Source organism: Phaethon aethereus, assembly GCF_964289735.1.
Source record: "Phaethon aethereus genome assembly, chromosome: 15".
Taxonomy (NCBI): Eukaryota; Metazoa; Chordata; class Aves; order Phaethontiformes; family Phaethontidae; genus Phaethon; species Phaethon aethereus.
In genome coordinates, this window is record NC_138591.1 from 16,254,912 (window position 1) to 16,274,977 (window position 20,066).

Genomic DNA, 20,066 nt, shown 5'->3' on the forward strand with positions numbered 1-20,066 from the left:
GTTTTGGGGAGCGGAGGGAGAAGGAGGCAAATTAGAAAACGCCTGCTTGCTGGCAAGAAATGAGTTACTCTTCCCTCCCCCAGCCTTGGCAAAGGATATCTTGGGAGCTGGAAAACTGATCATTACGATGACTTTCGCCCCGTTAAGATTTGACTTTTACAAGAAATTACACCAGCAGATCTTTTAACAGATAACTGTGGTGCCGAACGCAACAGTTCAGCACTTCCCCAGGAGAGCTCATGACACCGACAAGCCCTGTCTGCCTCTGTGGGGAGGAGGAGGGGATTAAACGGTTGATTTTGTGAAGTCCTCCATATCTTCTCACTAGCAGAGGCTTCTCTTTCAGCACCTGCAGCCAGATGACACACTCAGGAAGGATAACCCTGTGATGGGTTACGGGTGCTCCCTGATGGGTACAGACACCTGGTATCACTGCAGGCTCTCCCAAGAGTAACCTAGGCTCCAGCTCCATCCTCCTTGTCTGACAGCCTAGATTCATTGGTTTGGCTGGTTTGAGGGTTTTGCCCCCAATGGTCTACATAATTTACACATTTCTTAGGGCTCGGGATGATAGGGAGGTTGAGGGACAGCAGATACGTTATTCCCATCATTTCAATTCAGTAACATTTTTAATACTGATTTTCTAATCTCTGGGGTGTATTAAGATGACCTAAAAATACTGACTCCTCTGAGCCCAAGAGTTTGTTAGAAGCAGATTAGGTTTCAGAGTCAGGCAGCAACAGTCCCTTCTGCTTTTATGAGATGAGTCTGAGGATTGTGATTTCCAGAGGGAAGCAAACCTCTCCTATACTAAGGAATTCAGCAATCAGAAACTAAATACAAAAAAAAAAAAGCTTTGATTTGCCCAAAATATCCTACTGCTCCTATCACAAGGTCAACACAGCAGCAAGAGCAGAAAACCAGCAGTACGATACAAACCACACTAGTGCAGATCGACTGCTGTCACCAGCAGCTCCTCTGGAAACCCAGCTGAAACAACAGTTGCTTTAGCACATGGAGAAGGAGGAGGAAAGAATCTCAAACACAAATTCATTTGTTTCCCAAGAACAGATAGTAACTTCTTATATGCCACAGGAATTCAAAGCAAGGTTTTTATAAAGAATTCTTCTTTGAAGTAATTTAGAATGGGAGCTGAGTATCTAGGGGATAATCTTAATGTTAACTGGGGACTAGAGATGCAGTTTAGTACTTTTGGGCCCCCGGGCAGACATAAGCACTCTGCCCTCCACGCATTCAAAAAGGGTCTATAACGCAGTCATCCAGTTTAGCTTAGTGGGGCACCAAGAACGAGCAACCAGAGCAGCTGCTCTAAACCAGGTCCCGAGAAGAGCTCTCCATAATTACTGTGGGATTAAATAGTTTACTCACTGATCTGTACTTTTAAGTCATTGCTCATCAGAAAGCAATTTGTTTCAGGGTTCCTTGCTGGAATAACTACAATGCCAAAGCTAGACTTGTTGCATTCTTGGAGGATCACAACTTTTCTCAATTCACAAAGAAATGGGGACAGTACCACGTCCATTCTGGACACCCTACAGGAAGCACAGAAATGTTAGTAGGACCTTGGTAATTATCCTAGCATAAACCTTTAGCAATACATTTCCCACAGACATTGTGATTTAGCATATAATTATCTCATCATTCGGTGTAAAATAGAAACCAGAAACAAAGCACAATTAAAAGGATGGTGAGAAAAGAAAGCCATTCTAGACAAAGGTGATTGTTTAGAATGTTTGGTCTTACCCCGAAACCAATTGCTCATCAGTTAGAGGACATTGGTCTCTGAAATGGGAACATGGCCATAAAAACAAAACACAACAAAAAGAAAATAACGAGGCAAGTACACAAAATACAAAACAAAACAAAAAAAGAGATAATATTAAAAACTAGGATGAACTATTAAGAGTCAAACTCCTGTAAAGGAAATATAACTATTGAGAAGAGTCAAAAGTTAATTGTAGGTGAATTCCGGTGATATATTGCAGGCTTACATTGACAACACAGGGAAAACGGGCTAAGGCATTTCAGTCCTCTCGCTAACACTGGCTGCTGTAATGTATTACCACGATACGCTGCATTTATGGACCTGTACTTACACCGTACTTTTTAATTCATGCTTACCTTAAGAGAAAATAGAAGAGGTTGCAGCCTGATTTAGAGCCAATTCTAAACTTCAGTTTCTTTTCTAGCCTATGACTAACGTCTTCACCAAAGGAACATCCCGTGCAGCCCCAAATGACCCACAGCTCTTCACAAGCGGTTCTGCTGCTTCCATACCCACGAGACTTAGAGGGTGCCAAGCATTTATTGTTGCATGCAGAGCCAGGATTCCGTAACGGGCCTTGCACACAGAGCTGCTGCTGCTCCCCGCAGGGATCTAAGCAATAGGTGCAAGTCTGGCCAGACTGACAGCACAGGCGTGAAGTCATTCTCTGGCTTGGTCTGCCCCAGGCAGTAGGCAGAAACCTAGGAAGAGTAGGCTGAAAAAGTTTTTAAGGTAAAGAACCTGAAAACCTTCTTTACAACAGGTGTAAAGAACAAGGCTCTTTTAACAGCTGTACTCCTATATCAGAGAAACAAACGCCTATTTTCATTTTAACAGTCAACTGCGCTTTTTTTTCCAAATAACAAGGAATAAAAGGACTTGTTTCCTGAAACAAATTTCCTAAATATCCTGAAAAATTAATCTGATAAAAGCTTTATACTATCCATGTTAGAAAGGAGAGACAAAACAAAAACCTCCAACAATTATTAGTCCAAAAGACAGCAGATTTCGACTGGTCATGTTGAAAAGGGAACCTAGAGCAATCCCAAATGACAAACTACACAAAGAGGGTGATATTACAGGAAGGGTGTTTAAAGGGATGAACAGATGAATGGAAAAGCATGGGCTTACAGAAAGGAAGCCTTTCAGAACAAATACAAGGAAGAACACTGGAGTCCAGTGAAAGAGGGACAGAGGATACAGAAACCTTATCACAGGAGAACTACTGTTTGTTAGAAAGAGACATTCAAGGCCTCGTTTGTCAGTAACTTGACTTTTTTTGTAACAGAAGCGTTTGGCCAATTAATGACATCAATGCTGTCAAACTTGCTAAACCCCCTTCAGTTAGACAGTTATGCTACTAAAAAATGCAGTCTGGTGTAACATATGTTACTATACATGCATCTTCATTAGAATTTTTGCTTGCTGACTGTACCGCCTTCAGAAAAACTCCAAAAAACATTTCAAACCACTTCAACAAAGCATCCTCTTCTGGCTTCAAAAGGGTAATTGCCTCATATTTTTTCAGAGGAAAAAAATAAAAAGAAAAACAGAGACCAGCAGGCATCTCCATAAGCTGTGAGTGGTATGTTTTACTAGTAAAGCACTCAAAAACTGAAGGATGTTTTGGAAGAGAGCAAATGATGAAAGGCTGAGAAGAAGTCAACAAAGAGAGATACTTGACAGGCAATTTTTTTTGACAGTGACAGATTCTTCTGAATACCGTTTTGTTACGTGGCCACCATCAACACATCTCAACCACTTTTGCTGCTTGACTTGCTTTTAAAAGGAAGAAAAATGTATATTCTGAAGACCCAAACACACAGCTCCATTGAGTAGAATACAAGCAAATACACACCAGCAACCTAGCGGTAGAATTGTCATGAATAGGCTGCAACCATCTACAAAAACCAAAAAGCATAACAATGACCAGGAAATTTAAAAATTCTTTTTAAAAGAAATCCAATTATGCATACAAATATGCTATATGGAAATGGAGAGTTAAGGCACCTAAACTGATCTAATTTTGTCCTTTCTGAGGCCATAAAGAAATACATACACCTCAACTGCTCCAGGAAAGGTCAGCTCAAAAAGTAATCGACCTGGGATCCAATAGCTTCGGAAAAAAGCAATACTGAACCTTATCTAGGATACAATTGGTGATAGATTGCTAGTAAATTAAAGATAGCCATCCAGTATAAAAAAGGATGAATCCAACCCTCATAAGAACTACTGCAGCAACAAGATAAATCCGACATAACCTTTGCTACTGAACATGAAAACATGGGAAAGACCCAACCCTTCAACATTATCAAACTTGCCCTACACCATTAACTCAACCTAGCTGTTTGCCCACTCCAAAGCCTCAGTTTGTGCCACCAAAAACATCCACAGATGCTACTGATGTGCGGTGATTTAAAGGAATCTTTTTGCCAACTCTTCCTTGAAGAAGCCTTCCAGAAATAATACGAAACCACTTAATAAATTACTTTCATCAGGGACAACTGCAATCAGAAAATCACTACCACCAGAAAACGGACTGGACTTGATGCTGATGAAATCTCTCCATGGACTACTGAACTGAGGGTTTCAGTAAGAGAACCTCTGCACTGCGGAAGAACGAACTTACAGGGACAGAGCTGCCACTGGGGGAACAGCTTTCACAAAACCAGTCGTTCCATTCCTGGTCTCTCCAGCCTGATCTTCAACAGAAACATACAAAACACATTCCAAACAGGAGCCCAGGAGCAAAAATTCATAACACTGGTGAGGAAAAAAACCCCATGGGCTCAACGACAATACTGGTTTTACAGCATATGACAAACTCCTTCATTTCTTAGTTTATAAGTCATATGCATCTTGTTCTCTCCAAGACATCTGCACCTTTCTGCCTCCACTCTCCCCTTAGAATCTCTGCTACTCCAAGGCACCAACTTCTGTTACTCCAAAAAAGGTCTGATACAAATGAAAAGTCTAAGCAAGCTGTTGTACACAGTTTTGAAGATCACTTTTTGTTTTGTGCTGGAAAAAGTGCCTGTGTACCTAAAACTTGCATACTTTTTCCACCTCTATCGGTAAGTCCCGTGAAAGATATTAACTCTGCCAACAAACCTCCTCTTGTCTAGTATAAATTAACAGTACTCAGTATATAAAGAGCATCAGCAATTTCTTCTACTAGCTGCTATCACTGAAGAGGATACATTTAGCTGCTACATCAGTTGTATAGGATGCAGTAGACTTACAACACTGGTTACACTGGTATCGGAGAAAAAGCTTTTCAGTAAACAAACTTGAAAGAAATGCAATTTTGAAAGAGACTTTGAATTTCTGAATGCAGATGCCCAGCCATGTAAGCAGCGCAGGCAAGTGTGCTGGACCTCGATTATCTGGCCTCTAGCAGAACCAACACTTTCAGAGCAACATAAACACTCCTCGCTCCCTTTCATCTGCACGGCAGCTACCGACAGATCCGCAGGAGACAATATTAAGGGACTTTCTGTTAACAGACCTGAGTTGGCCGACACCTCAATTTCATCTAAGTAGATATAAGGCTTGTAAACACTGACCTTAGTGCAGACGCTGCAGCATGAATTTGTATATATTGCTATATACAAAACCGTCCAAGTGAGAACTACTTTTTTCTGAAGACCATCACAGCAGAGGGGGATTTCTGTCTTAATATTCTTTCATTCAGCACTTCAGAACTGTGATGCTTTGCGCTTAGTGAGCTCAGTTGAGAGATCATCAATTCTTTTAAACACTAAAAGCTTAATAACAAATACCTGAGCAGGAGATTAGCTTTCAAGCCCAGAGTTCTGGACACCACTACAATGAAATAATCTAAATCTCTGTTTAATGTAGGTTACATGCCAGCACATTCAATCTACTTAAAACCAGTTTCAGGAAAATACTAGCAGTTTTCTCATCTGACCATAAATTGAAATGATAAAAGCTTTTCCTACATCACTATAGTAGCCACATACTGCATCACCCTAATCCAGCACCACATACAGTATCCAGCGAACGCAGCTCGGCATTAAGTGCTTCGTTCAACCTGCCAAAATGGCAGGGGCCACGAGAATCAGTATCAGACAGAAGCTGGTACCGTTCCAGCGCTGCCTTAATCTATCTAGGGAAATACTAGAGCCAGGGTTTTGAACAGCAACCAACAAAATCCCTGAGATAACGAGCAAATGTGTGAGCCTTCCTAACGTGCATACTAGCTGCCGTCCATAGCACAGTCCGAAAGGCCATTACCAAACTTACAAAACCACGGCTTGCTCCCACTGTACCATAATGCACGCATGGCAGACGTGACAGAAGGCTGCATTTGAAGGTTTCAAAGATGCCAGAAGAGGCAAGAGATATAAATACCTCAAGCAAAATGTGTTTTCATAAGAACCCAGTCCTGGAAAAACATATGAATTGATGAAGTTTACTGTCATGGGTGATTGTAATTTCCGCTGAACCGTTCTGCCATAAAGTTAAGAACAAGCTTACATTTTGCGAGGTTGGGATCTAAATTTCTTTTCTGGGGGCAAGTGGTGAGTACTTCTTTTTTACTTTTATGTGACAGAAGAGCAGCAACTATCCCATTCTATTAATACTGGAGATTAAAACACATAACACAAAAAAGATCCGCAACTGAACTATGGGCCAAAGACAAAAAATCCTTTTTCTTTCCCAGATTTGTCTCATATCTGATAGTGATAAATCGAGAACCATGCGGCAGATTTCAGATTTTCTACAAAAACTAATTAGAGGGTCTATTCATATGTACATCCATGATGAACAACACAGTCTATTTTCAGTGCGTTTGTTACCCCCTGATTTCCTGTAACTGAAAGGCTAAGTCTCAGTTTCCCTTTGAGCTCCTATTTCACTCCACAGACACAAGGGGAGCTGTATCTGGAGAAACAAAATTAGTTATTCATTAGTGCACTGCAATTCCATACAACAATTACATAAGCTAGGGAAGAATTTGAGGCAACTGAATAATATATCCAGAGGTAGACAGGTAAAGAAAAGTGGAATTTTGCCAAAGTATTAATACTCCTAGCTTTGAAAAAGTAATACTGCCTTTCTGATGAGCACAAAATACCTGACCTGTACCTTGCCCAGAAAATAAGATTCAGTACCATTCCCTCATGAGAAATTCCTCATTACTAAGCACTAATTTGCTCATAACTTGGCATTAAAGCATTTCTTTGCAAGTTGTCTTCTATACAGCCCAAGAGGATTTGCTTACTAAACTACCAGGCAAGAGAGCAAGAGGCTATCTCTTCTCTGTTTCAAACTCTTAGGCAAGGAGAAATGTTTTCTCCTACCTGGAATCCCCATCTTGATCTTCTGTGGTGTCACCAGAGCTATTCACAGCGTATCGACTCCTTGGTTTATCTGAAACAAAGAATAAAGACAGCTTTTTCAAGGAAAAATCTCCTTAAAGCGTTCATTAAAATAAGTGCATTAAGAGACTACTTGTGCATTAGGAGAATACTTGTCTGTGCCCTTTTTAAAATCATCTGTAACAGAGCTCTAAAAAAAGTAATACTAAAAGCAGAGAGGCCCCTCCTTTTTAGGTAGAAGTCTCTTGTTTTTACTTTCAAAAACACATCCAAAAAATAGGCAAAAGGGGTTTTCATCTTCAGGGCATAAAGAGCAGAAAGCAAAACATTCACAGAAAAAACTTTTCTCTCAAGTGCCAAGTAACAGTTTGCATTTCGAGAGAGAGCAGAAAATAAAATTCTGACCAATGCATTTCCCTCATTATTGCTCAGGTTTCAGGACAATGATAATGCTTCAGACACCCCTCCTGCGGTCACAGGTATCAAAACCCTTTACCAACAAAAAGCAGGACGGGGGAGGAGGGAAACAGCTAGCCAAAACACTGCCATGTTTTTGGATCTTACCTATAAAAACAAAAAGGGGTTTGAAGACAATTCTCTCTCGGTAAAAAGTGACTCACAGCCTAAAGAGGGGTGTCAAACCTCTCGCGATATACGGCAGTTAGCAAGCGACCCAAGTCAAACAGCCCCATGGCTCTGCAGCACCTTTAGGCCATGGACCAAGACACTCATGCGCCTGACGGGCCAGGTGGGACCCTGGCCCTGCCCGCAGCGCCGTGGGCGCAGCCATCCTGCCTCCAGCCCCGCGGAGTCCCTGGCTGCGGGCAGGGCCGAGTGCGGCCCCAGACACTGTCCCGAATCGGGAACGTTGGAGGAAGAGGTACAACCAACACTGGCTCCGCAGCGGCCAGCTCACACCTCAACGACCCCGTGTTCCTATTTTCCGTAAGAGATGAAACCTCCTCCACCCCAATACTCAACACAAGGTGCTGAAGTCACATAATTCCTACCCTTTACCAGTTAAAGTTCACTTACTGTCTTCCAAATCCCCTCTCCCAGAGCGGTGCCTTCACCTCCCGCCCTGCCTCCTCCGTCCCCTACAGCTCTTAAAACCCCCATCGCTTCAGCTGATCCAGGGACAGCCACAGGGCACCGGGTCGATAACAACACCTGGCAATAACGAGGGTCAGTTAACGTGGGGTGCGAGGGGCGTGTGTGAGGGGTGCCAGGGCACCGGGGGTGTGAGGTGTGTGAGGGTTGGAGGGGTGCCAGGCCCCCACGGAGGCTATGAAGCAGGGGGGGAGGGTGCGAGGAGGGTGTGGGGGATACCAGGCCCCCACAGGGGCTATGGGGGTTGCCAGGCCCCCACGGGCGGCAGCAGGCCCCCGGCGGAGGCTCCTGCGGGCGCGGGGCAGCCGCAGTCCCCGGGCCGGGCCGGGCCGGGCCGGGCCGGGCCGGACCCCGCGGCGTCGCGCACTTACTGGCCTGTGCGGCGGGGTGCTCGGCGCCGCGCTGGAAGGGGAAGCGGAAGAGCAGTTTGTTGCCGCGGCTGCCCGAGCTCACCAGGATAACGCTGATGGGGCTGGTGCTCTCGCCCATGCCGGCCCGGCACGGCACGGCCCGGCCCGGCCCGCAGGAAAGCCGCGCGCCGGCCCCGGCTTCCGCTTCCGCCCGCTGCCCGGGCCCGGCCCGCGCCTCACGGCTGCCGGCGGGGCGGAGCTGCCGCCGCCGTCGCGGCCGGAGCCGGAGCGGGGCCGGCGGCTCGGGGCCTCCCCGCTGCGGGCAGAGCCCAGCCGGCCCCCGGCGCCTCGCACCCCCACAGCCCCGTCCCCCGGTCCAGCCCGATGTCCCCAGTGCAGACCAGTACTTCCCATTCCCATGGACACCACTCCCCATTCCGTGCACCCGCAGTTTATTCCGGTGCTTCACGTGCTCGCATCCAGCACCTTCCAGCTCAGCCCAGTGCCCCCAACACTTCCAGTTCAGCCCCCACACCCCAGCTGACCGGCCCCGGAGCCCTCGTGCAGGGGCTGCCGGAGGCCTAGGCCGCCGGTTGCCATTTCTTTTCATTGGCCTCTTTGGGCCGTTTCAGCCGGTTCAGTCATCGACGACTCCAGAACGCTACCAAAAGCTGGTGGCAAACGACAGCGTCGCCAGCGAGGGCTCGTGGCTCCCCCACGGGTCAGCCATTGCGGGGTGCCCGCAGGAGCGGGCTGTGCCAGTCGGACGCCTTGGCTGCCGGTGGGAAGGTGCGCGTGATCTCGTTCCTCGCGTTCGCTGCGCGATCTCGGGGTGCTTTAGGGCACCGATACCACTTGCCCTCTGGTTCCTGTGGGCTTACTCCTGCCTCTAGATCAGTGGGGGTAACGTTACTTCCCCTGGCACCTGTCTCGGTGCCTTCGTCTTACTTTGTGTTTAACCGAGATCAGAAATTATCAGCAACTATGTTAGAGGATGTCCTGGGTTTTGCGTGCAAATCCCTCTGTATTTGATTGCGTTATTTAAGATACTCGCGGGCTCCGAGATAGCCCCACTCTGGATTTCGCTCTGCAGTTCCCCCCCGGCAGAGACGGGTGGGTGAAGAGGGAGATGAGCACACGCCGCGCGGGCTGTAATCGGCAGGGCCATTCTCCCCGAGGCCCTCGATAACCATGGAGGCGAGAGAAGGTGTCGCTGAGGGGAGAGAGTTGTTTGAGGGTGATTAAAGAGCGGCCGTATTATCACGGCAGAGCATTCCTCTTGCGCCAGAGCTGGGCAGCTACGTTAAAATTTCCCAGTGTGTCTGCTTCAAAGCATAATTGTACTTTCTTAAATAATGAATTACAGACATATTAGCCATTTCTGGCTCTTGGAGGCTGTAGTTTAGTTAAAGCAAAGTGTTGCAAGCTGGTAGGAAATTAAAGAATAAAGCCAGGACTTAGATTCCACTTTTAAGATTTCCAGAACTTAATATGCCCAAAATTTTTCAGAATTAGAGCAGACATGAGTGCCACCTTAGCCACAGGAATTCCCTTTGAGGGGGAGGTGGTCCCCATGGAGAATACAGACCTGTGGGGAAAGTTATCCCTGATCTTACAGTGGTGCCGTTCAGCCGGTCACTGGATTTACAGTCAGGGCCAATGGAAATTATAGTCCTGCTTTTATAACGAGCAAACAAGCCTGTTGCTCGCTTCTGCCTTTTAAAATGAGGAACTCTGGCAGCCTGCTTTTGGAACAGGATTAAGAAAGACCTAAGTTAACACTAAAAATCACCTTTGTTGTCACCTTTGGTGACATTTCACAGGTTCATGACAAAGATTCATCATATGCCCAAGGATGGACATTCTGCTATGGGTCCGTGAATCATAACTATAAGAAGCAGCAGCAAGAGAGGAAGGCAGGTCTCGTGGGCTTTCACAGCAGACATAGCTTCAGTATCGGTCCTGTGACCAGGGGAACACCAGCCATCATGTTGTCCAGCTCTTTGCGTTGCTCAGGCCAGGACCTCCACATCTCACTACATCTCATTACCCCAAGGGCAGCTGAAGCACAGGGATGGAGGAACTTGGCTGAGAGGTCCATGAGAGGACAGAGACAGCCGCTCTCCATGTCACGTTGTGGCACGTGGCTGAGGATCACGCTTCTCCCACCAGGCACATTCCTGAGGAGTTCCTGCAGCCGTGCCCAGTGCAGCCCTGATCCTGGGCAAGTGATGATCTCCTTCTAGCAAACCACTGTCATCTTTTGGTTGCTCTGGCTTTTGTGATGGTGCAAGAGTAACCCTCAGGAAATGGATTCAAATTCCATAAAGATTTCACCGATGATGAACCCTCCTGTGTAGGCATCACTCTGATCCTCATGTCTACACAAACGTTAATCCTACAGTCACGGGGAATCAATGTTCAGGTTAAACAGTGCTCAGCAAAATAGGAAGGAGCCGTGATGCCTTATCCCTGGGTATATCTGGGTCACAGTCGCTTCCCTCGTGTGTTGATTGAGTGACCTCTGATTAAAAGCACTCTCACTGAGGAGAGCCTGGAGCACAGCCATGCAGCGGGTGATGTCAGAGGCAGCACTTTGGGGAAGAGACAAAAACATTATTATAAATGTGTATTTAACAACAACATTTATTTTCAAAGTGATTTTTCTAGGGGAAAGCTGCAAGTTTTTTAAAATGCCTGTAGCAAGGGATGATTAATACAGCCTCCCTTGATACCTCCATCCATTTAAGCTGTATAAACTGAGTATCGCCTCTTCCTGTGCCCTGGCTGAAGGACTGCTGCCCCTGCCACCAGATGCGCTTTTAATGGGAGGCTGTTCTGCACTGTATCTGTGTGGCCAGACAGAGTTAGCTCCGGGTTTTCAGTGGACATGTATGGCATTTATCAAAGGGAGGATATAGAAAGAACACTCTGATAATATTCCTTATTACACAGCGATTCTCTTCACTGGGCCCCAAGTGAACCCCCTCTTGTAACCCCTCTTAAAGTGAGGTATGGAGAGAAGCGAACTACCCAGCGACCCAGCCAGCAGGCAGGAGGGCTGAGGAGGGAGCTGCGGTACTGAACATGGTCTTAACGAAATCCCAGAATAAGGTATTGGCCTCCACAGTGGGGATGATAATACAAGATCACTGAAGCCAGCCAGGCTTGCAGACCAAGAAGCATCAAGTGCTTTGTGCCTGCCCTTTGGGAAAGCCCAATCATAGAATCACAGAATCATTAAGGTTAGAAGAGACCTCTGAGATCATCATGTCCAACCGTCAACCCAACACCATCATGCCCACTCAGCCAAGGTTTCACCTGCTTCATCAGACAGATTGCACGCAGAGAGGCTTAAATTCAGTGCCCAGTGCAAAGCACAAGGAGTGGGTCAGAGCCCTTCTGTGAGTGCCACTGCAGCCACCAGGACACTGGGGACACCAGAGGATGCAGCAGCAGCTGTCTGACCCCATCCCTACCCCTTCTCTAGCACCACTGGTTCATTCCCACCTGACCCCAGGACGCAGTAGCAGAGCCACAGCCCCAGGAGGGTGGGGTCTGTTTGTAGTGAAGGTATCAACTCCCCCAGGCTGTAGAGTCTATCCAGAGAGGAGAGACCTGTCCCCATGTGAAGGCACAGAGGAAACCCCTGCTGTAAGCACACGTGAGAGCCTAGCTCCCACCCCGAGCCCTACACCTCCCGGCAGTCAGGTTCCCCTGCCTCCAAGAGCGGCTCCAAGCCTGGTGCATGCTCCTGTGTGATGTTTAGGGGGCTGGGTGGTGTGATTTCACTGGCATTGCTACTTTGGTACAGATAACCGTTCGCTGGACATACTCCAATGCACGCATGACCCAAGTATCATTAGATCCCTAGTTGGGCTTTCCTCTTAGCAGGACAACCATGTCTGGGGAGCATCCTCTGTAGCATTGCTGTGAAACACTGACACGTCTTGCCGAGGAATCCGACTTATACATATCAACCTTCTCAGCACAAGCCTGCAAGGCTATTTGGGCAGAGAACACTATCCGTCCTCTCTGACTGTACCAGCCAGCTTTCTGTGCATGGCTGCCAGCGCTCAGTGGTGTGTACGACTGCTGTAGTTTATCAGGGTGGCGGAGAGATTTACCTCTGCTTCATGTGCTGGCAGGATATTCATTCCCCGAGGTTCAGCAGCGACCATCTCCAGTAGGGTATTTCTTTGACACTTTGCCCACTTATCTGTGATTACAGACTTGTGCTGGTCTTCCCTTTGCTCGTTTGGTCCTTCACCCCCCAAGTGTGTCCGTGCCCTGAAGCTACAATCCATCTATCGTTGGGACCAGGCTTTCCCGTACGTGTCCAGCAGGTAGCAGAGAGTGGATGCCAGCACCAACTGCGGTGCTGAGGGCCATTTTATAGCACAAGGGATAATTAACAGTAAGATCACACAGCTAGAAATCAAAGATGTGCAGTATGAGGCATTTAGTAATGAAAAAAAAGTCTGACTGGCCTTTCTCACACGCATGTGCTTTTTTCTAGGACCCTACTCAGTTTCATAAGCTCCCTCTCCCTGTATCCATCGGAATCGTTACTGCTGGTGCTGTTACAAGCAATATCCATTGCTGAGTGCGTCCCCAGTTCTTCGCAAGAGGCTGGCAAAGTGAAGTCCTGGCAGTGCAAATGGCAAAATCTCCACCGATTCCCTCAAAATGAGTGTCTCCCTCCCCCTCTGAACTATATTGCACATATCCCAGCCTGTCCCTAGCACTGCTTAGGGATCGTTTTATACGACATATTGGGCCACGTGGCAGCCTCATATACTGGAAGTGTATGATACGGCACAGAAAGGCCCAGTCTTGTGTTTGCATTTGTGAAGCAAGGCAGAAAATGCAGACTTTTCTCCAAGCTCCTTAGGATGCTCGACGTCCATATGCTCCTCAGCTCAAAGACGTGTCCTAACGCTCCGTTGATGGAATTTTCCACCATTATCTCTCTGTTCATGTATCAGCGTCCAGACAGTTTCTTTGGGCCACACGGCCATTACGTTAAGAAGCAAGAAGCTGATAATGCCAGCAAGCAAGGAGGCCAGTGCGCTGACCCTCACCGGAATAGGCGTTGTTCCACGGGGAGATAAGGGTCTCCCACCTCCATGGGTGGACCTCTGGAGTGACCAATGAGCGTTGATGGGCGCCAAGGTCCGCTCTCCCCTTGCTCTTTATAAGCAGGGCCGCCAGTGCGATGAGTCCAAACCTGCTCTGAGCGTTCACCGCAAGGAGCCTGAGCCTGCACCCGCCTGCACAATGACGCTGACTCAAGCCGAGAAGGCCGCCGTGGTCGCCATCTGGTCAAAGGTGGCTACCCAAGCCGATGCCATTGGGGCAGAATCACTGGAAAGGTAAGTCTCCCAGAACCCTTCCATGGAGGAGGAAGCCTCCTCTGGCTCTGCTCTTAGGATGCACCCCGTGTAGAACTTGCCTGAGCGAGAGCACGCTGGGACTGGTGAGAGCTGACGGATGTCCTCTATGTTGTTTGGTATGCAGTTTTCTGGAATTATATCTGTGCTACTAAATGATAATAGATGGCTTCAAAATCTTAGAGCAAAACGTAATTTTCTAAGCAATTCTAACGGTTTATTTCCCATTATAGCAGTTCATAAGAATTCGTAGCCAGGAGCCCTGGTGAGGAATTCAAAGTCATTCATACTCAGTCCTGAAATAGGGTTATTGCTGTTAGGAAACAAACTTGAAGTGGTTTATTGTACAAGTGATGCCCTGTCTGTATAAGTGATGCAATTTCTCTCGCAATTTCTAGGCATTAAGAGAATAGTTGTCCACTAAATTCACTGGATACTCCTGTTTGATTGTTCCAGTTGATAAGTGACAAACTGTTAGGAAACAAGACAACTGGACCCCCTGCACAGGCATCCAAAGTTCACACAAATCAAGCAAGCTGGCACAGAAGGGATAATAGTCTGGAAATTATTCAGAAATTATTATGTTATTCAAAGCTATTTAGACGTTATTTACAGCTCAGTATAAAGTATTGCGATACTCCTTCCAGGACTCTGAGCACCACTCCTATCAATTCTGGTTCGTTCAGCTTGTATTAGTTTGAAGGCCCTGCAGACTGGCTTACAATGTAATATAGGAAATGTAGTGACAATTTGGGGCTTTTTTTTTTGTTAAATACCCCCCAAACCCAAAAAATACATTAAGCTTAAAATTATTTTTAACATTTCATTCTTCTCTAGTACGTACAGATTAGCCCACTGTCTAATCTGCACATACTGCAGAAGAGGTTTAAGAGCAGAAAGGCCTTCTTGTGGCAAGCTTCAAGATCCCAAAGCTCTGTTACAACCGCTGAAAGAGTGCACTTCTGTAACTGGCAGGTTTACACTGCACTTGCTCTGAGGTTTTAGCATCTCATGCATGTCACTTCCACTGCTGAATCTCATTCTCATGTTCTCCTCCAGGCTGTTCTCCAGCTACCCCCAGACGAAAACCTACTTCCCTCACTTTGATCTCAGCCAAGGCTCAGTTCAGCTTCGTGGTCATGGCTCCAAGGTCATGAATGCCATCGGGGAAGCTGTGAAGCACATTGATGACATCAGAGGCGCTTTGGCCAAACTCAGTGAGCTGCATGCTTACATCCTCAGGGTAGACCCAGTGAACTTCAAGGTGAGTGAGCACAGAGTTTCAGGGATGAAAACTGCCACCGCAGAATTAGTGACCACAGATCATTTTGGCTAACGGCTTCATCCCTGACTGCACTGCACAGCCCTGTCAATTCATGTTGCTGCTTGTTCCCCACCTGTTTTTTAGCCTGCGATTGGATCTCTTACTGAAAGATCTGGTCTAGCTCAAGCAAAGAACTATGTGGGGCACTCCTACCATTTGTTAGACAAGACTGGAGTCTCTGCTGCCTTTGCTGTGATTTATGAACCTCCCTCACAAGTCAAGTTATATTACCTGTCTTGAACAAAGTAAATTCTAAACATTTCCATTTGTTGCATTTCCCTTTGGGGAGGACGGAGGGGACATTTGCGAAGAGGGAGCGGTATCGAGCAGTGCCGCTTGCCCTATACCAAAGGCAACTCTGCTTCTTCAAACACAGCATCAGGCAGCAGTGCTACGTGGGTGGGACATGTAGTTGTCATCCCGGAGCACGTTGGGACCGAGGTCTGTTGCAGACCCCTAGACTGACATCTGTTACTGACTGCGATGCATTTCATCCTGTTTTCCCTTACAGCTGCTTTCCCACTGTATCCTGTGCTCCGTGGCTGCCCGCTACCCCACTGACTTCACTCCAGAAGTTCATGCTGCGTGGGACAAGTTCCTGTCCAGTGTTTCCTCTGTTCTGACTGAGAAGTACAGATAATTGGCCTCCACAGAGGGTGAGGGACGCACATCCATGGCAGCACCCCAGCTGCCAGGCTCTGGGGTATTCAGCCCTTCCTACGCAGTCCTCTCAAATCCGCTGTGCAGGGGCTCAGTCATCTGCAAAACCCAATAAATAATTCAAATGTGAGCTATGGTCTCTGTGCTTTCATCTCCATGTGTTCCACCTACACCTTACTCTTCAGGCAAGGGTGTTCTGAAACGTCTATACAATATGAAGGGGAAAATACTAAGCTGTGTAAATTCATGTACTAATCCACATGCTAATTCAGGCACTAAGCTGTGTAAATTCAGTGGGAATAACATAACGTTGAGCAGAAGCCCAGAACAGGCCAGAGCCCTGTGACTGCTACTGCTCACCAAAGGCATGTCCACCAAAGACTGTTTCCAGGCTGACCAGAGAACAGTCTCTTACCCTGCTAGGACACTGAATTGGACTCAGGCTTTTTGTTTGGCCTGTCCAAAACACATCACAGCCTGTTTGTGAACAAAACCTGCATTGCCGTATGTTGTGATGTGCCCAGAGTGATGCTGGGCATTGTCTTCTCATGCTCCTCTCCATGAGGTATGGACAAGGTATCTGATGTGCTTCATGAGCACCTTGGGCTATCGCACCTGCTAGACAGGTTTGGTAAAGGGACCATCCCCTCAGCTTGACATCTCTTATTTTCATACGGGGAACTTTACATGCATTTGAAATTTGGGAATACTAGTGGCTGCTGGAGATCAGCGTTGATGGCATCCGCAGGACCACAGTTCCCCAGGGTTTCTCTGGAAAGCAGCGACAGGGAAGACTGCAGAACTGATGGTCACCCTGGGGGGAGCGCAGGGATCCTCCACACGTACCTGTTGTGGGTTAGCCCCGATGGGCAGCTAAGCTCTACACAATCGCTCACCCACCCCCAACCCTCAACGGGATGAAGGGAGGAGGAAAGGAAGAATAAAAGCAAGAAAACTCGGGGGTCAAGATCAAACAAACAAACAAACGGAAATAATTGTTTAACAAGTGAGGAATAAGTGGAAGAGGGAGGAAAACAAAACAAAACAGGTGATGCAAAGGCAATCACCACCTCCCGTGGGTAAACCAATACCCAGCCAGTTCCTGAAAAAAAAGACGATTAACCCTCTAAAACTCCCTAACCCCCGCTGTTTTCCCTTTTATTGCTGAGCATGGTGTTCTGTGGTATGAAATACCTCTTTGGTTGGTTGCTCTAAACGTGTCACACAGTGAACCACCGCAGTTTTTAAAACGTTCTGTATTTGTGAGTCTCAGGTAACCCGAACTTTCAAATCCACGACTTAGATGGTAGGTCAGCATCTGGTGTGTCCCTAATCCCAAATTTGCACCAAAGACTTGGTACAGAGCCAAGCGAAGGATGTGACCATCACCAACCACCATACGCCCTGCGGAATGTCCCAGTTTGAGAGAGGCAGGAGCACACGCTGGGGTGAGAAGAAGCAGCGAAGCAGCCCAGGCCTGACAAACATCACGGGACGGGCTTTGGGAAGACTGTGCACCCAAAAAGGAGGTTCTTCCCTGCCCAGGTTTCTCCTGGCTGCTGGAGAGATGGTGCTTGCCGTGGCAGACCCGCAGTGTGACCTGGGGAGGCTGGTCCCCGGCTCCTGCTCAGAGGTCCATGGGCTCTTTGGGCCGAGAGGGGGTGGATGCGTGGGAGGCTGGAGGATGTGCGGGGACCGGGACATGTGTGGGACCCACCCTGACACCCGCAGAGCCAGGGAGGACCCTGGCCCATCCGGGCGGGAACGGTGGATCCCAGCAGGAGGCTTGAGGACGCGCCAGCTGGCGAGGCCGAGGCCGCGGTACCCACGGGATGTGCCCGTGGCTGCTGCTGGCCATGGGGCAGCCGGGCTGGGCGCTGCCCCCGGCCCCCAGCCTGCTGTGGGGCTGGTGCAGTGGGGCAGAGCAGGGCAGCCGTGCCCCCTGGGGCCTCCCCGGGGCTGGCCCCCCGGGGCAGCCGGGGCCCCCCGAGGCAGCGCCGCAGCCGCTCCCTGGGCCCGGCGTGGCCGCGGCCCCCCCGCCCCGCGGCGCCGATAAGATAAGGCCGGGGTGGAGGTGCCGGCCGCTATAAGAGGGCGTCCCCACAGGCGCCGCTGCCACCGAGACCTGCCCACTGCCGCCAGCCGCCACCATGCTGACCGCCGACGACAAGAAGCTGATCCAGCAGATCTGGGAGAAGGTGCTCGGCCACCAGGAGGACTTCGGAGCCGAGGCCCTGGAGAGGTGCGGGCTGGGCTCGGGGACCCCACGGCTGAGGGGGGTGAGCGGGTGGGAGCCCCATGGGGGGCCGGTGTAGGGCATCCGGCTGGGGGTCAGCAGCACTGACCACCCTTCTCCGGCAGGATGTTCATCACCTACCCCCAGACCAAGACCTACTTCCCCCACTTCGACCTGCAACATGGCTCCGACCAGATCCGCGGCCACGGCAAGAAGGTGGTGGGCGCCTTGGGCAACGCCGTCAAGAGCCTGGACAACCTCAGCCAGGCCCTGTCCGAGCTCAGCAACCTGCACGCCTACAACCTGCGTGTCGACCCCGTCAACTTCAAGGCAGGCGGGGGACAAGGGGACGGGGGACGGGGAGCGTGGGACGGGGACCGGGGCGGGGGGACAGGGGATGTAGCAGCGGTGCTGAGCCCTGTTTTGCCTTGCAGCTGCTGTCGCAGTGCTTCCAGGTGGTGCTGGCCGCGCACCTGGGCAGCGAGTACACCCCCGAGGTGCACGCCGCCTTCGACAAGTTCCTGTCGGCCGTGGCCGCCGTTCTGGCCGAGAAGTACAGATGAGCCGCCGCCCGTGCCCGGGTACCATCAATAAAGACACCTTTGCTGCAGCACCGTGTCCGTCTGTGCCGGGGCCAGGGGCCGGGGTGGGCTGGGGCGTCGCAGTGCTCCCGTCGGAGGGAGGGAGGGAGCTGCCGGTGAGGTCGGCCATGGGACAGGCGGGCAGCACTGGCCATGGGCTCCCTGGGTGCCCCGCCGAGAGCCCGGCCCGCTTCCACCCCCCCAGCTTGGGATGCGGCCAATGCCGGTAGCAGGACCCAGGGGATGGAGCTCAGCCTTGTCGCTGCACCATGCCTGCATCCTTCTGGGGAGCGGGGGGGAAGGATGCGCCAAGCCAAATGTGGTTCTTGCATCCCCTTGAAGGATTCTCGGGGCGGGGAGGAGCTAGGATTAATCCCTCCTGGCTCCATCTATCACGACGATTGTCCAGGATTTTAGCTGTGGCAGCTAAGTGCCTGCATGAGCTCCAAAGGCAATCAGACAAGTTCATGGAGTGAAAAAAATCCACCACAGACCATTAAGCACAAATACTGTTCTTGGGCTCAAGCCCCTGAGCCACAAATCCTGAGCGACCGCCAGGGAAGTGCCCCACACCTCCCCTGGCACCTGCGCAGGGCGGGAGCGAGGCGGGCAGAGCTGCACTCCAGCACAGGGCCACCGGTTTCAGGGGTTTGGACCCTGAATTAAAAAAAAAAATCATTGTCTTTAGATCACAAGTGATGGGTTAGAAGATACTAAACTAGCCTTGGGTTTGCTCTGCGCTGCGACACCAGAGGGAGGAGATGAGTGTTTGTGAGGGGTGGGAGAAGGTGCATCAGGAGAGCGGCGCCTGCGGCGGCCAAGTGCAGGCAGCAGCCGGGCGCTGGGCAGGCAGGGACTCTGCCTGCACAGAAACACAGGGCTGGGAGTCCCTGGGCTATGCCAGCCCCTGCTCCTGCAAGGGCGCCCAGGAACCCACAGCGCTTTCCCTCCATCCTCAGACACATCCCAGTCTACATCCCAGTGCCTTCATGTGCATTTACACCCACTTAGTCCTGTGCCACCAGTTTGAAGGGCTCTTCTGCCTTTGCCCCTCTGATGCAGGCAGCAGACACACCGCCCCGCCGCTGTTCCCCCGGGCTCCGCTTCCCAGAAGATCAGCCCCCCCGTCCTCCCCTCCTTCCCCGCTCTGAAATGGTGCCAGCTCGAGCTAATCTCCCCCAAACACAAACGATAAGAACCGTCTGCTGTGGAGGAAACACGGGTGTGAACTATCCCCTGCCTGCCTGCGCCAGCACTCGAACCTACTGGAAGCACCACAGG

At 49.5% G+C, this 20,066-nt stretch overlaps 3 protein-coding genes across 7 annotated transcripts in view; 2 read left to right on the plus strand and 1 right to left on the minus strand.

Annotated features, from left to right (window-relative positions):
* NPRL3 (NPR3 like, GATOR1 complex subunit) overlaps positions 1 to 8,730 on the minus strand; it is a gene marked incomplete at its 5' end in the record, with an annotated part of 45,286 nt that extends 36,556 nt beyond the window's left edge. For 2 of the 5 annotated variants that reach the window (XM_082006829.1, XM_082006828.1), the window contains 3 exons: positions 1,765 to 1,803; positions 7,114 to 7,183; positions 8,613 to 8,730. In XM_082006829.1, the coding sequence (XP_081862955.1) occupies positions 1,765 to 1,803; positions 7,114 to 7,183; positions 8,613 to 8,730 (227 nt within the window). Of the gene's footprint in view, positions 1 to 1,764; positions 1,804 to 7,113; positions 7,184 to 8,540 lie in introns of all 5 variants that reach the window. The other 3 variants (XM_082006831.1, XM_082006830.1, XM_082006827.1) reach the window with 2 other exon arrangements.
* Positions 8,731 to 13,871: 5,141 nt separating this feature from the next.
* On the plus strand, positions 13,872 to 15,948 carry LOC309410530 (hemoglobin subunit pi; the record flags this gene model as incomplete). The annotated part of the gene is made up of 3 exons (XM_082006944.1): positions 13,872 to 13,966; positions 15,044 to 15,248; positions 15,820 to 15,948. The coding sequence occupies 3 exons, from the start codon at positions 13,872 to 13,874 to the stop codon at positions 15,946 to 15,948; spliced, it is 429 nt and encodes a 142-aa protein (XP_081863070.1).
* A 2,144-nt stretch (positions 15,949 to 18,092) lies between these two features.
* On the plus strand, positions 18,093 to 18,814 carry LOC309410142 (hemoglobin subunit alpha-2). The gene is made up of 3 exons (XM_082006481.1): positions 18,093 to 18,210; positions 18,330 to 18,534; positions 18,639 to 18,814. The coding sequence occupies exons 1-3, from the start codon at positions 18,119 to 18,121 to the stop codon at positions 18,765 to 18,767; spliced, it is 426 nt and encodes a 141-aa protein (XP_081862607.1). The 5' UTR covers positions 18,093 to 18,118; the 3' UTR covers positions 18,768 to 18,814.
* Positions 18,815 to 20,066: the final 1,252 nt, after the last annotated feature.

Coding starts and splice junctions, on each gene's coding strand:
- LOC309410142 (XM_082006481.1), top strand. CDS start 18,119: ATGCTGACCGCCGACGACAAGAAGCTGATCCAGCAGATCTGGGAGAAG. Junction 18,211..18,329: donor GGAGCCGAGGCCCTGGAGAG/GTGCGGGCTGGG, acceptor CTTCTCCGGCAG/GATGTTCATCACCTACCCCC. Junction 18,535..18,638: donor TCGACCCCGTCAACTTCAAG/GCAGGCGGGGGA, acceptor TTTGCCTTGCAG/CTGCTGTCGCAGTGCTTCCA.